The sequence below is a fragment of the Periplaneta americana genome, chromosome 16, assembly GCF_040183065.1.
Source record: "Periplaneta americana isolate PAMFEO1 chromosome 16, P.americana_PAMFEO1_priV1, whole genome shotgun sequence".
NCBI lineage: Eukaryota > Metazoa > Arthropoda > Insecta > Blattodea > Blattidae > Periplaneta > Periplaneta americana.
The window spans coordinates 40724071-40740423 of NC_091132.1; the positions used below are offsets into that span (position 1 = coordinate 40724071).

General features: G+C 37.4%; 1 protein-coding gene across 1 annotated transcript in view; it reads left to right on the forward strand.

The window, feature by feature from the left end:
• Positions 1–14530, forward strand: part of LOC138692228 (protein scabrous-like) — a 118574-nt gene extending 104044 nt beyond the window's left edge. The window contains exons 7-8 of the mRNA XM_069815359.1: positions 8252–8443; positions 13498–14530. Of these exons, the coding sequence (XP_069671460.1) occupies positions 8252–8443; positions 13498–13925 (620 nt within the window). The 3' untranslated portion in view covers positions 13926–14530. The remainder of the gene's footprint in view (positions 1–8251; positions 8444–13497) is intronic.
• Positions 14531–16353: the final 1823 nt, after the last annotated feature.

The following is a 16353-nucleotide window of genomic DNA, read 5'->3' on the forward strand; positions in this document are numbered from 1 at the left end:
TCGGGGTTCTCCCGTTTTTCCCCATATTAGGCATTTACATAATTCCGTCACCATTTCTCCATTTCGTTATCATTCCGTAGCATTCCCCGAGAGCCGGCTGGCAACACACGGAGGGTGCTGGCCTAGGGACGAGTGGGGTTGCCTGCTCAAAACCTGGGTACACAGAGAACCTTAGTGTGGTCAACCGGTGTGGGTTTGGGAATGCCCCACTAGAGGGTTAGCGCAATACATCTCAACAGGTCGCAGTGCTGGGCCATTGTGCCTCCCTCTGTAAATTCCATTTCATTCCATTCTTTGATTCTTCCTCATGCCCAGTGTAATTCTTAAACGTTTGTTTTCAAACATAAATAGCTTCCATTAAAATATTTCAATAACGCTGCATTTGTTGACACGCCCTCCTAGTATAATGCCCTCGATATGTAGCATATGTAGCCTACATACACATATTCGTATTACTCAGCTTAAACGAGATAGGAGGCGGATCGAAAAATGGAAATTGCCGGAAAGTCGAGAACTGTATCTTTTCCTTTTACGGATTGTTAATTAAGCAACAATTTTTATAGTTGGTTACCTAGGACCCAATGTCTTTCATTCCTTATATACATACACAGGTACAGAGTGTTTCCGAACTCTACCGACAAAATTCAAGGGGATGTTCTGAGGAGGTCTGAAGGTTTTGGCGGTCCACCGCTGTGGAGTAACGGTCATCATGTCTGACCGTGAAACCAGCGGGCCCGGATTCAAATCCTGGTTGGGACAATTTATCTGCTTGATTTTTTTTTCTGGCGTTTTCCTCAATACATTAAGAGCAAATGCTGGGTAATCTTCGGCGCTGGACCGTGGACTTATTTTGCTAGAATATGATCTTCATTTCACTCAGACGTTAGATAACCATCGCAGTTAATAAAGCGTCGTAAAATAAACCGATTAAAACTTTCTAAGATTAATAATTACTGGCAACAGAAATCCTGTTTTGGAGTTACTGTATAGGGTTTATTTTTATTTATTATTTTATTTTTTCCTATCTCATGGTCATCCCGATCACCTGACCTTATATCGATGGACTTTTTTTGTGGGGTCATATCAAAAATATAGTGTACACAACATCTGTAGAAGATGAATTACCTTGATATTCGTATTATTGCCGCCAATGGTGAGTTGCGCATTACTCCTGGAATGCTAGAGCGGGTTTGCCAATTCATGGTTCGGCGCTTGACACTTTGTCATAACATGTGCTGTAATTCATGTGTCTTACAATAATTAAATAGATCCTAGAAATTACGTTGTCTTATTGGTCTTTCATATGACCCAGCATTTGTGTTTTTCGATAATTTAGAAAGGGGGTTTTATTGTCCGTGGGTCCCCTATCTCAAAAAACTTCCAGATTAATCTTCCGAACATCCTCTTAAATTTTAGCGGTAGAGTTCGGAAACACATTGTATAAAAATTTTCAATAGCGTAAAATCCGATTTCGAGATTTTCAGGGAAATATACGTTTATAGCGCTCCTCTACGGTAAAAGTTATTTCTGGTAATCCGTCTCTGTTTGATATAGCGAGCTCTTCTGAACTAGTACACGAAAACTTTTATATTCAATATCTATGACTAAAGTTTTGGATAAATAATGTGCATGAAATATAATACTTTTTTAACTTGGTTATTTAACGACGCTGTATCAACTACTAGACTATTCAGCTAGAAATTGAAATTGTAACTTACAATAGAAACTAAAATTGTGCCGCAATAATGGGCAAATACTGTAACCGTGTTACGTACAGTCAACTCTGGATATAGTGAATTCGGTTATAGTGAACATTCGGCTATAGTGAACCTAAATCGTTGGTCCCGACCCGCATACTTTAAAAAGTACATTAATATTTCCGTTTATAGTGAACCCTCGCTTCGGTTATAGTGAACCTTGTATCCAGACAAATTCTTATTTGAAGTCAGACCTTCTTATATAAAATTGAAAGAATATGTTGAGAACAACATTCTAAGTTTCTTATTTCTTTAGTCAAAGGACAAAGGTAGGATTAGTGATTCCTAGACAATGAGTTGTACTGTAAATTCAGGCAAAGCGTGACGATCTTGCCTCACTCCATCGTCGAAGGGTTGACATTCTGTTCTCAGGCACTCTGCTCTACTTTATTTCTAATCCTCCACCGTCAAAGGGTTGCCTTTTGTTCTCAGAAATATTGACGGATACCACTGAAGCAATGGAAATGAAATTGCCTTCTTTTATTAAAAGGGGACGAACATTATGTCCAGAGCATAAATGAAGGTAAGATTTGGATGGCTTTCAAACTCCATCAACCCCCTTCCAGTTTCCATTAAGTGACCCGGGAAATTCCAAGGCTGAGTACGCAGTCACATCATAACAGCGTTTGTCTAAGTGTTCCAGCAGTGAATGTGCTATATAAGAATGTCGAAGCGTAAAGTGTTTTCTTTTGAATATAAGACGAATATAAGTGACATTGAATGTGGTCTTTCGCAAGCGGACATGGTCGACAGCATAGTTTAAGGAAATCAACTGTGAGTAACAGTATACAGTGTAATCCATTCCACAAAAATGAAATATTTTAGTTTCTTGTTCACAATTCCATTCATTTCTGTCATTTAAGGTTAGGGGAGAGACACTTCAGATATAGTGAACCTCGGATATAGTGAACGAAATATGCAAGTCCGCAGAAGTTCACTATATCCGGAGTTGACTGTACTTATATTTCTGTCCGTGGTCCGTGCTCCTCACTCAGGGTGTCACCCAGTTAGTGCATTTCTCTTAGTTTTCCTCTTCAAAATCGAGGCAAAAAGCAGCAAAGAAAAAAAATCCGGCCTTGATAATCGACTCGTAAATCTGTATATTTTAAAAATATTTCCTTGAAATTTGTGTAGGATTTTGAAAAGTTTGCTCAGTTCTCCGAAATGAAAGTGAAATTAAATGTATTGCTCTTCTCTTAGCTTACTAAAATAGAAGCGAATGGAGACAAATCAATACCACATTTCTTTTTCAATACCGTGGTCTAAATTAAATATTCTACGCAACTGAAACATTGTTGCTGTAAAGTAACATCATTAATTATTTAAAGGATTCCAGTGCCGCACTTACAAACGCGCTGGAGCGACTCTCTTCATAAACATTTCAATTCACTGTCATCCGATTACAGCTGTTCTCTGTTCGTTGTGAACTGTCAGTGACGAGATGGGATTTACATACGTGTGGTTAGTATTACGCAAAAGCACATATCATCAGTAAGGGACGAATATCCCGCTCTTCGATCCATGACATTCATTGACTAATTTTATATGTATTTTCCATTGTTGATACCAAATAAATTTATCTATATGATTACGAAACTTGTGGTCATGTTAAGGTGCAGGTTTATCTCCTAAAATATTGGACAAATGTTCGTATCAGTATTATTAAGAAAGCACCAAATGTTGTAATATGCGATCATATTACGAGTACTTGCCATTCTTCTTAGAGTAGATTAGTTTCTCAAACGTTTTAGCTACATAATCTCCCAAACGTAAAAAGACTGCATTACATCAGGGATACACCGGCACTTAGAATAATCCACCTAATTTCGGGAGACTACAGTTGTATTACTTCGAATATTTTATTTTTCGGAATATGTTTATATGTCTTTCTCGTGTTAAATTCTATCGTACCTGGTTAACATGTTTGGGCCTGTTACGGGCCTTATAAAACAGTTATATTACCGGTTGTTCTTTATGGTTGTGAAACTTGGACTCTCACTTTGAGAGAGGAACATAGGTTAAGGGTGTTTGAGAATAAGGTGTTTAGGAAAATATCTGGGGCTAAGAGGGATGAAGTTACAGGAGAATGGAGAAAGTTACACAACACAGAACTGCACGTATAGTATTCTTCACCTGACATAATTAGGAACATTAAATCCAGACGTTTGAGATGGGCACGGCACGTAGCACGTATCGGCGAATCCAGAAATGCATATAGAGTGTTAGTTGGGAGGCCGGAGGGAAAAAGACCTTTAGGGAGGCCGAGACATAGATGGGAAGATAACATTAAAATGGATTTGAGGGAGGTGGGATATGATGATAGAGACTGGATTAATCTTGCTCAGGATAGGGACCGGTGGCGGGCTTATGTGAGGGCGGCAATGAACCTCCGGGTTCCTTAAAAGCCAGTAAGTAAGTAAGTAAGTATGGGCCTTCTTCAGGACTGGTTGTTACTGGTCTTGGCGCCTTTTGTTTTGTTTCCTGTGGGGGTGTGTTTGTGTAGTGTAATGTAGAGTCAAAAAGTGTGTGTTCTGAAAGTGAGTTGTGTGTTGAGAATTTCATTTGGGTGTTTTTTTTTGTGTTTGTATATTTCGTATTTCCATGTCTGTGTTGATGTCTCTGTATGTGTGGTTAGCATTTGTGACTTGTTCTGCATATGTGGATGTGTTTTGTAATTTTGTTATGGCTGTGTTGTGTTCTTTGTAATGTGTTTGAAATGATCTGTCTGTCTGTCCTATGTAGAAGTTGTTGCAGGTGTTACATTTGACTTTGTATACGCCTGTGTGGTTGTATTTGTAGAGTATACACACAAAAACACATCCAAATGAAATTCTCTACACACAACTCAATTTCAGAACACACATACTCTTTGACTCCACATTACACTACACAAACACACCCCCACAAGAAACAAAACAAAAGGCGCCAAGATCAGCAACAACCAGTTCTGAAGAAGGCCCATAACAGGCCGAAACATGTTAACCAGTTACGATAGAATTTAACACGAGAAAGACATATAATACATATTCCGAAGTGAAATAGTTTTAAAAGTTATGTAATCAAGATGTTTTATTTTTATTTACATTTACAACTGAAGAGTAGCTATATGTAGTCTATGATAAGCTTAAGAGAAGTAATTAACTAAGAGCAAGCAATATATTTTCTCTTCGTATGAAGCGACTTCCGAAATAAGTCCCAGCTCACAACACATCTTTCAGTGTGGTTAATTTAAAGCATATCTACTGTCCGTTACTCAGGAGAAGACAAGCGGAAAGAATGTGACCTTCTTGACTATCGCTGCTGATTATTATAAACATCGCTCAGATAAGCATCCCAGTAGCCAGGTTATTACTCGTGCAGGAAACATGAGTAGCAATGCGTATGGAAATTAAAGCTAAGTTGAACAGAAGGAGACCTAATGTTTCCGCTTAGTGCAGTACAAATATTGCACGTGTTGTCGTACGTTATCTGTTCACATCCCTTCCTCCTCAGTCCGCTCTCGTCTTCTCCTGAGTCACCGACATTACGTGTCTATTGTCACTTTAATATTGCAGGACACGCAATTACAAATCAAGTGGCTGCCTCTTCTTGTCGAGATATTGTTGAGAGAGTCCCCGTTGCACGCCTAATTTTATAAGCAAATCGGATGCCTTCATGCCCGTAGCGAGGGAAGGTGACGTCATTGGGCTTGGTCATACATTATTTCATGGCCTAACTCCTAATAACATTAACATTGGGCTGTGGTTCAGTCTGCAATTTTTTCTTTCACCATTGATCCCGGAACGGGTCTTCCATACTCGGTGCGGGGAAAGAAATATTCTACAAGAAACATAAATAAAATAAAATTAGTACTTCGCGACTCCCTTGAAAAAAAAAAAACTTCTTAAAAATAATGATAAAAAATTATATGAGCTTTTAATAGTCTAGTTCAAACTATTTAGGTGCCTTCATAGCGACGTGCTTGAATCGACATGTTTATGTTTGTACAAGTCTGTATGTGCAAGTTTTGACTTGTTGCGTACACCGCACCCTCACAAATATTTGGCATGTTCCAACATGAACACGTTTTGTTTACCAGTACCTGTTATAAAAGAAGCGGTACTGGAAACCAGGGTTGCCATACGTACGACTATAGTCGTACGCATACTGCTATTTTGACTCATTGTACGAGGTACGACCGCACTCTATGTCGTACGCAATTTTGTACGTCTATTTTACTGGAGGGAAAAATAATTGGGAACTTATGAAAGAAACATGCTTTTAAGGGGGGGGGGGGGGGGAATGCTTTGAAAATCGATCTGGTAACTATGCTTGCCATGGAAGTCATTTGTCATCTTGAGCTCTAGGTTTCACGTATACGGCGCAGTTATATCAAAATAATATGAGTTTAATTTTATTAACTTCCTTGTTTGTGCGATAAAGGAAATCTTGTATCAATTAAATAGTACCGCAGTAGCATTAAGAAGTCTATACGCGCCGACATTATAGAGGTGTCGGGTTTAAGTCGACTGTAGATGAATTAATTTGATATAATTTTCAGCTGCCGCATTTATTGATACTAAAATAGGCATATCTGCTGCGGCGTTGGCCAAAGATCAAATTCTGCTGACTTTAAATATAAGAAAGTTGTTTCTAACCAAGCGTCATCGTGCACGCCTTACTGCGATGACAGTGTTGATGATGAAGAAATGAGTGGTGACTTGTTTCAATGCTGAATGTCATTGTGGATGTGAACTATAATTAGTAGTATTTTTATTTGGAACTAAAATTTACTGGTAGATATATTTATTTTGCGATTCTTTACCAACTGCGTAGTGATATGAAGGTGATAATGCCAGTGAAATGACTCCATCGTCGAAAGTTAGCAGCATTTGCTCTTAATGGGTAGAGGGAAAACCTGGAAACAACCAGATAACTCGTCTCATCCGGGATTTCAACTCTGGCCCGCTCGTTTCACAGTCAGACGTGCTAACCATTACTAAATAGCGGTGGACTAGAAGTATATGAGGAAGTTGAGAAATGTACGACAATTTTATGCTGAAGTGCGATAATTTTTATAAGTTAGTACGACGGTTTGGATTCCTTTATCTGGCAACCGTGCTGGAAACAGAGAATCATTTTCGAGCTTATGGTTGGCGTTTTCATTTACGTTTTCAAAAGTTTAATTTCTGTTCCCATTGAGGTTTCGGCTTTTACTCGTAATGTACACTCATTAAAAACAATTAGTGAAATGGTGTATTTTTCTTCAATTGGCAATGCAGTATGGACATATCTGTAACAAAACGCTAAGAGTCTTCTAGTGAATTGGTAATTAAAAATAAGAGACTGTATAACGACAGTTATTTAAAATTCATAATTATCTCGTCGGATAGTAGGGTCTAATTCACAATGTGTTGTTTGCTTTCAAGTCCTATCAGCCGGAAGTAAAAAGCCATCGAAGGTACACTCGTATCTACATGTGTTTTAACAATTGCGTTTCTAATAATATGCATAATATATGCATTTGGTTTTTCATATAAAATGTGTTTTATTACTTTTTTACACATTAAATTATTCTTATTTCGTAACCCCTTTGATACGGCACCACAACTTCCCTTGGATTGTGCCCCCAGTTTGAGAAACGCTGATATAAATTAAGGGACTAGGTACATCTTACAGCAGTAAAATTTTTGGAAATATTCAACTTTCCCCCCTCCCCCATTACTGTATCTTGTACAATAATGAAAATTGGTATGTGTAAAATACTGTCCTTCTGGTATATGAAAAAAATACTTTTACGATTAAAAAAATATTTACATCTATACATTTTTTTTTTTCAAAATTCATAATGGTGGTAGTTCACTATGCAGTGATGAAGCGTTTCCCTCACAAGTCATAAACATGTTAACTTTTTCATGTTTTCTCTCTTTTATTTTACTGCTGAAACTCATGTCTACAATATCATGCTCTTTAACCTACATTTCTCAATAAATAATATTTATTTATTATTTTGTGTTAGAAGAAAATACTGATATTTGACAATTTTTAATGAATTTATTTTTTATCAGACAATCTTTCAAAGGTACACACAAAAAATTTCATCACCGAATGTTGAATAGTTTTTGAGTTATGTGAGAAACGCTTCATCACTGCACAGTGAAATGAATTCTGAAAGAAAAAAAAAAGAAAGTAAGTTAAATGATTTTTATAATCGTAAAAATATTTTTTTTCTTATAGCAGAACGATAGTGTTTTACACATACTAATTTTCATTATTGTACAAGATACAGCAATGGAGGAAAAAAAAGTTGAATATTTCCACAATTTTACTGCTGTAAGCTGTACCTAACCCCTTAATGGAAATGTACGTTTCTCAAGTTTCTACGATTTATACATAATTCCTTAGCACACATTTTCATAAAACTCCTGTTTGCTAGACTCTATGTGCGACTGACATTACAACGTTGATTTTCTTATACCTGTACGATGTCCTCTGACCTTTTCTTTCGTTCTCAGATTGTGGCGCGGTGCAGGGACCGAGTGGTCTCTACCTCATCTCGCCCGGTAGCCAGGGGACACCCATACTGTCGTCATGTGACCAAGAAACAGCATCAGGCGGCTGGACTGTGGTTCAGAGGAGAGTGGACGGCTCCCAGGAGTTCAACCGCAAATGGGACGAATACGCCGCTGGCTTTGGATCGCCATCTGGTGAGTTTGCACCATTCCTACGTCCTGTTCGCCATATGGTGTGTGCGGTTAGGGGTGGAAGCTAGGGGTACATAATTGTATAAAATTCTGCCGAATTAGATAATTAATCGGGATGGCCCTAGTATTTCAAACATATGCTGCGCTGTCTTATAACATTGCCAAATGCTGGTACCGAGAGGAAGCAAATTTCATTCTCCGTACAGTAATGGAATGTAACTAAGAAAAGATTAAAGACTATTTCCCATTATAATTAAATGTAACTTCTATGATGAAGGATGAGTGGAACGGAGAAAAATTCTCTCCGGCACCGGGATTTGAACCCGGGTTTTCAGCTCTACGTGCTGACGCTCTATCCACTAAGCCACACCGGATTCCCATCCGATGTCGGGTCATAGGCGTTTGAAAAACTTTGATTATATTTAAATGATCCACTTTCTCAAGAATTTCAGAGGTTAATAAAAAAGTTTTTATTGTGTTTGTCTGGTGGAAGAATGCCCGTAACGACATTTGCAACAAATCGTCCAGCGGCATCTGTGCTTTCATCGATGGAAGTACATTAGTGGCAAAAAAAACCGGACCGACCCTTGTAGCTGATTTCAGAGTCTTGTTCACTCCAGAGCATGATAGACTGGTAACTAACACTTTCGTGGTTCGAATCCCGCCTGCTAAGGAAACTTTGTTTTTTGTTCTTTATTCAAATTTATTCCCAATACTTTTCGATTGCAGCGATATTTTACTACTTAATTAACTTATTATTCCCAAAACATGAATTTTACCAGCAATCAAAAAGTAATGAGAATAAATTTGAATAAGGAACAAAAAAAAAGTTTCCTTCCCAGGCAGGATTCGAACCACGAAAGTCTTAGTTACCACTCTATCTTGCTCTGGAGTGAACAAGGCTCTGAAATCAGCTACAAGGGTCGATCCGGTTTTTTTTTTGCCACTACTGTACGTATTTTATTTTCTCCTATACTTAGTCGTATGCGAGATATTACATCATAATAGCATTTCGGTACATATTGACTGGGGAGTTCCCTTTTCACATATTTTCGCATAAAGCTTTTAAAGTGTGTATTTTCAACGTTATTTATTGGTATATTGACACATACCATCATTTTACATAAATCGTGAAAAAAATCTTTTTGTGTGGTACACATTGAATTCTAAGTTACATGGGATTCTTGTCCTTCTTCCTCAGTTGAAACTGTTATCTGTGCTTTATGTTTTTTCGTATTACAATGTTGCGTCACGAATTTACGTTTCGTACGTTTAATTTCTGTGCTGCATAAATTTCATGGGATATTTACCCCACTTACTGCGAAATGTTGTGTGCTTAATTCCTCCATCAACTTGTTTACTGTTGATATATTTGATGATTCTGTCATTATAAATGAAGAGTCCACTGCAAGAATGATGGATGTCACTTTCTTGTCGAAAATGAACCAAGACTGTCAATGCATAGCTTAAGACATATAGAATGTACATTGAGAGTTATATGGCATTAACACTGATAGTCATTGTCCAGTAATGATCGGAAAATCACAGTTAAGCTTTGAGCGCTAAGCATTTCAAACTTTCAATTGCTTCTCCTGCAAAATGTATTCCAAATGACATCCATCATTCTTGCAGTGGACTCTTCAAATATTATACGTTACGTAAGATTGGTAATACAACCCTGGAGGTCTGTTCACTACACAGCGTAATGTTTCTGTTGCCTGAGTCTCATGCCTGTACGCAACGACTCCCCCATACCTTCATACTATTTACCTTTGACAAACATCGCAATACAGTTAACTTGGTATTGTCCTGCAGTCCTACAGTCCACGCCTGTGGAGTAACGGCTAGCGCTTCTGGCCGCGAAACCAGGTGGCCTGGGTCCGGTTCCCGGTCGGGGCAAGTTACCTGGTTGAGGTTTTTTCGGGGTTTTCCCTCAACCCAATATGAACAAATGCTGGGTAACTTTAGGTGCTGGACCCCGGACTCATTTCACCGGCATTATCACCTTCATCTCATTCAGACGCTAAATAACCTGAGATGTTGATAAAGGGTCGTAAAATAACGTACTAAACTAAAATAAAAAATTAAATGCAGTCCTACATGTCTCAGATTTAGTGATATGTCTTCACGGGATACTCCCGTTTCACCTAGCGGCACTCCAGTAATGATCCAGTATTCGATGATATTTAGTTCGCCTCCCATCGTGCACCGAGGGCAACGATTATGACGAAAAAATGTCTAAATTTTCAGCGCGTCGCCCATAGAAGAGGACTCTCTGATCAATAACGTAAAGTCAATTACCCGCCACTGGGTAAAAAAATATTTTGAAGTTATGGAAATATTTTGAAGTTATGGAAAAAAGTTTCGTATTTTCGTACCCGTTGGTTTCATTTACACGTTTAATCAATTTTTTTGTTTCTTTTATTATTTATTTATTTATTTATTTATTTATTTATTTATTTATTTATTTATTTATTTATTTATTTATTTATTTTATTTTGTTCGTTCTTTCATTCATTCGTTTGTTTTTTATTTATTTCTTTGTTGCTTTTTCGAACATATTTTTAAGCTACTAGCGCAATAATGATCGCCATTCATATTTGTGTTAATATCAATGAAGAGCTCGGAGCAATATAACCATAAGCCACACATTTGTTGAACCGAAATTTCATCGTAATTTCGTGTAGTAATAGTAGCAAGCCTCTATAAATATTTCGTATTTATGCATACAAAACTGTTCACATTGTATCAGTGGTTTTATATTGACGCTGTATTTACAACATCATTATTTAAAAAATGAAAACATAAATTTAAAATTCTACATTGCCCACAGTCATGAAAATGTATAAAGGATTATTCTGCCCATGTAGGCCTACCAATTTCCCAATGGATTTTAAGAATGCATTGAATTTCAACTAATCAAAGCCAGCTATCACCGCAATATTGTCGATTTCATATTATCAATTTTGCCTCGTCGCTGTTGATTCGCAATTCTCTCTTCGAACTATGAGGTACGCCACAGCCAAATTATTAATAAACTCGGATATAATCAATCAATATAAATTTCCTCAGCTTTAAGTAGGCCTACAACCAATAAATTTACTTTTACAAAACATCATTTCCATAATTGTACAATTAATTACATTTCTATCTTTTTAATTTAATTGTGTTTATAATCAAATGAATATTTCCATTATTCCGTTCTATCTCTCAATTTATGCAATTAAGGTAGTCAGCATTTGATGACTAGTAATTTGTAAATAAATATTTTCACTATATCTCTTGGCGAATGCGAAATGACAGATGATGTGATGTGAAGCGATTATAAAAATATACATAATTAATGAAATTTTATTATTTATTTATTATTATTCGCGAAGTAATCTTATAACTAAGCTTATAATGTTGGGAACAGATTACAAATGTTGACTGTAGCAGGGTACATATGTCGGGGACGTGAGCTAGTACGAGGACATTGACTTGTTTCTGCGATCGATTATGGAAATAACAAGGTGAACATAAACAAATCTTGACAGCTCTGAAGATAAATATAAGTTACATAGAATTACATTACATACATTTCGTTATGTGCAGAAGAATTAAGTCACATTCACTTCAAAACACTCACCAAATTCCGCTGCAAAAATATTCGCCTGAGAACCTATAACCTTTGGCATTATTATTCAGCAGGTACACTGTTTACGTATGCTAGAGTAGTGACTGGCGAACGAAGTATTCAACAGGTACAGTAGACTACCGACTGGAGAACAGATAGTAAACTTGAAACCATCGTAAAGCATCCTATCGGTCCTCAACATTATAAGCCTACTTATTAAATATTACTCGTGAATTTATATTTCTTTCTTTCTTTCTTCCTTTTTTCTTTCTTTCTCTTTTTTCTTTCTTTCTCTTTTTTCTTTCTTTCTCTCTTCCTTCCTTTCTCTCTTCCTTTCTTTCTTTCTTCCTTCCTTTCTCTCTTTCTCTCTTCCTTTCTTTCTTCCTTTTTTCTTTCTTTCTATTTTTCTTTCTGTCTTCCTTTCTTTCATCCTTCCTTCCTTTCTCTCATTCTTTCTTTCTTTCTTTCTTTCTTTCATCTTTCCTTCCTTCCTTTCTTCCTTTTTTTTCTTCCTTTTTTCTTTCTTTCTTGCTTGCTTGCTTACTTTCTTCCTTTCTTTCTTCCTTCCTTTTTTCTTTCTTCCTTCCTTCCTTTCTTTCTTCCTTCCGTCCTTTCTCTCTTCCTTCCTTTCTTTCTTTCTTCCTTCCTTCCTTTCTCTCTCTCTTTCTTTCTTTCTTTCTACCTTTCTTTCTTTCTTTCATCTTTCCTTCCTTCCTTTCTTCCTTTTTTCTTTCTTTCTTGCTTGCTTGCTTCCTTTCTTTCTTCCTTCCTTTTTTCTTTCTTCCTTTCTTTCTTCCTTCCTTTTTTCTTTCTTGCTTCCTTCCTTTCTTTCTTTTTTCTTTCTTCCTTCCTTTCTTTCTTTTTTCTTTCTTTCTTCCTTTTTTCTTTCTTTCTTTGTTTCTTTCTTGCTTCCTTTCTTTCTTTCTTTCTTCCTTTCTTCTTTCTTCTTTCTTCCTTTCTTGCTTCCTTCCTTTCTTTCTTTCTTCCTTTTTTCTTTCTTTCTTCCTTTCTTTCTTTTTTCTTTCTTCCTTCCTTTCTCTTTCTTTCCTTCTGACTTTCTTCCTACCTTTCTTTCTTTCTTTATTTTTTCTTCCTTCCTTTCTTTCTTTTTTCCTTCCTTTTTTCTTTCTTCTTTCCTTTCTTCCTTCCTTCCTTTCTCTCTTCCTTTCTCTCTTTCTTTCTTCCTTTCTTTATTTCTTCCTTTTTTCTTTCTTTCTTCCTTCCTTTCTTCCTTCCTTTCTTTCTTCCTTTCTTTCTTCTTCTGTTTAACTCATTTCCTACCAACTTACAATATGGTGTAGATGATAATATACAGCTATGGACCAACACTTGATAGTCACACATTGTGGGCATCCTTGGTCGTGTGGATATTTTTAAACTCAAGGTAAATAAGACGAGAGATCGTGTCAAATGTAATTGATTTTACTCTTCTTGCTTGCAGGGGAGTTCTGGCTTGGTAACGAGGCTCTGCACAGTCTCACCGCTGACAACTGCTCGTCCCTGCGCGTGGACCTGAGGGACATCTACGGAAAGACATGGGTGGCCGAGTACGACGAGTTCAGCGTGTCGGGCGCGGAGGACGGCTTCCGCCTGCACGTGGACGGCTACCGCGGGAACGCCAGCGACGCGCTCGATTACCAGAACCGGATGCAGTTCAGCGCGATCGACATGGATCGTGACATCAGCAACACGCACTGCGCCGCCAACTACGAGGGCGGCTGGTGGTTCTCGCACTGTCAGCACGCGAACCTCAACGGCCGCTACAACCTCGGCCTCACGTGGTTCGACGCGTCCAAGAACGAGTGGATCGCCGTCGCCTGGTCGGAGATGAAGGTCCGGCGGAGAACCGGCTGCCAGCCGCAGGGTTGAACTAATCCGGAAACCTCCTGGACTCTTAACTGACAAGGTGTCTCCACTCCAATTTTCTGGATTTGTGGATATCATTTCAACCAAATTGTTTTTTTAAACAGTGCCCGTCATTGTATACTTCTGGTTTTACCAGGAGAATCGTGCTTAGTCATTTTACCTTGAGTGTTCAGGATATATCGATATCACATTCCCCAATTTTAAGCCCTAATAACTTTTTATGGATTTTAAATTCGCAACAAATTTATTCCATATTTGTGTTCCCTATAAAGGCTATTTGTAATGACAGAAGACGTCATAATTGAGCATCAATTATTATATATTACGTAAGTCTGATGGTCATAGTCAAGAAACATCAGGATGAATTTTGCTTTGACATAATATACAGAGGCCACTGTATACCATGAAGGTTACATCTCAAAGTAAAACTGGTGGCACAGCAAGATAGGGGAGGAAACTCATTTTCAGAAAAGTCATGCTTATCTCTTTCTATATTTTGCTGGACACATACGAGTATTAATAAAAGTTGTGTACCTAATATCTACCAGCATCGCTTGTGCAGATCTGCTTCAAGACTATCTATGACAAAAAAATATGTAGGCCTAGTCTACTTTTATTTTTAATAACACAAAATTTATTTATTTATTTACCTATCTGCAGAGAAAAAGTTGAAAACACCCTGTACAATTGGATGTGACTTAATCTTCTTAAACAAGTACTTACCGAACATATTAACTTTCATGCTGAAGTCAAAGTTCATGAAGGAAGGATTTCGGAAAGATTATTAGTTTTCCACATTTAATTAAACAATCTTTGACACTTAGAAGCTATAGGACTAGTTCTTGCTAGTTGCAGGTTAGCGTTACTTCTAGAATTACTAATTTAAATTTTGGAATTTTTTTAACATAAATAATATTATGAAATGTGCGCATAACATCAAGCAATGCAATTGTCAGTGGGCTTTAAACAGGATAAGAGAGAAATGCACATTTTGTGACAGCTAGAATTCTGACGCGTATCAAGAATGTGTATGATTGTATTTATGTCTAGAATAATATAATATTTATAAATATTTAACAGATTTATTGTAAAATAAACTATATCGATTCTAAATTTCTGATTCAGATTTCCTAATATAAAATATACTTCAGAATCGTCTTATGGAAATAGCAGAACGCGCCTAGATAGTTCAGGGCATAACCTCCAAAGATCATATTTCCAATTGTTTAACACAGAGTCTCGGACTTGCTCCAGATTTCACTGCCAAGTGAGTACCTCAGAGAGACATTTACACGGGATAGTTACATGATGCAGTGTCCACCGTAGGCTGTGAATTTAACAAATATTAGAAATGGAACAAACAGAAGTAAATTTTGTGGAAGTCAAATTGCCATATGAGTGTGCCGTAGTCATTGTTTAGTCATATCAGACCTCAAGACTTGAATCATTAAATTAATTGAATCGAAGTCTCAGTGAGGTTATTAATAGCTCCATCAATGAAGAGCTATTGATTTCATTTTAGTCATTTTTGTAAATATTTAAAGTATTTGTGTGTATTTGTGTTTGCATGTCTGTTCGTGTATCTGTGTGTGTTTTATGTACATATTTGTATTATAATGTGATGTAATATATGTGTAATAAAAGAGTGTCCAATGTCTACGTGAAGTCTTTTATACCTACTACCCATACAAACAACTTAATTTGTTACTCTATTACGTAAGTGTAAAAATGAAAATAGAACATTAATGAAGAAACTACGGACAAGAAAAAGAAAATTCATTAGTTATACAATCAGACATAAATAACAGTTAATAAGCTTATTAGTGAAATATGTTAATAGTCAGCGATGTATGCAATGGAAGGAGGAAGAAACTCGCCATCTATTAAATTATCTCCTGGCTTAGTTCCCTCATGAGCCATTGATGTCACTTATGAGATTCAAACCTATCTTCGGACAGTTGTCTAAAAAACGACAACATATTGGAGGATAAAATACTAAGGGCTGATTTCACCAACATGTTATTAAACACAATTAGTCCACCGTTGTGGCTGAGGGGTTAGCGAGACTAACTCCGAACTCAGCGGGCCCGGGTTCGATCCCCAGTCGGGACGAGTTACCTGGGTGAGGTTTTATCGGAGATTTCCCTCACTCCTATGGATCAATATCAGAAAACTTTATCGGGCGATTGGAACCCCACTCATCTTCGCCACTTCCTTTCCTCCCCTATCATCTTTTCATTCATCATCCCGTTACTTCTTCTGGTTTTCAGATCGTTATATAGGCGATCATCAGAAGCTGCTGGCTCTCTCGATCGGCCTCCTTGGATTGTATTCAAGTGAAGATGGATAGCTTCTGCAACGGAACTCAGGGCAGACCTTCTCGGGGGAGGACCTCCGCCTCGGATTGTTAAGGGAGCCTTGGACGGGTTGC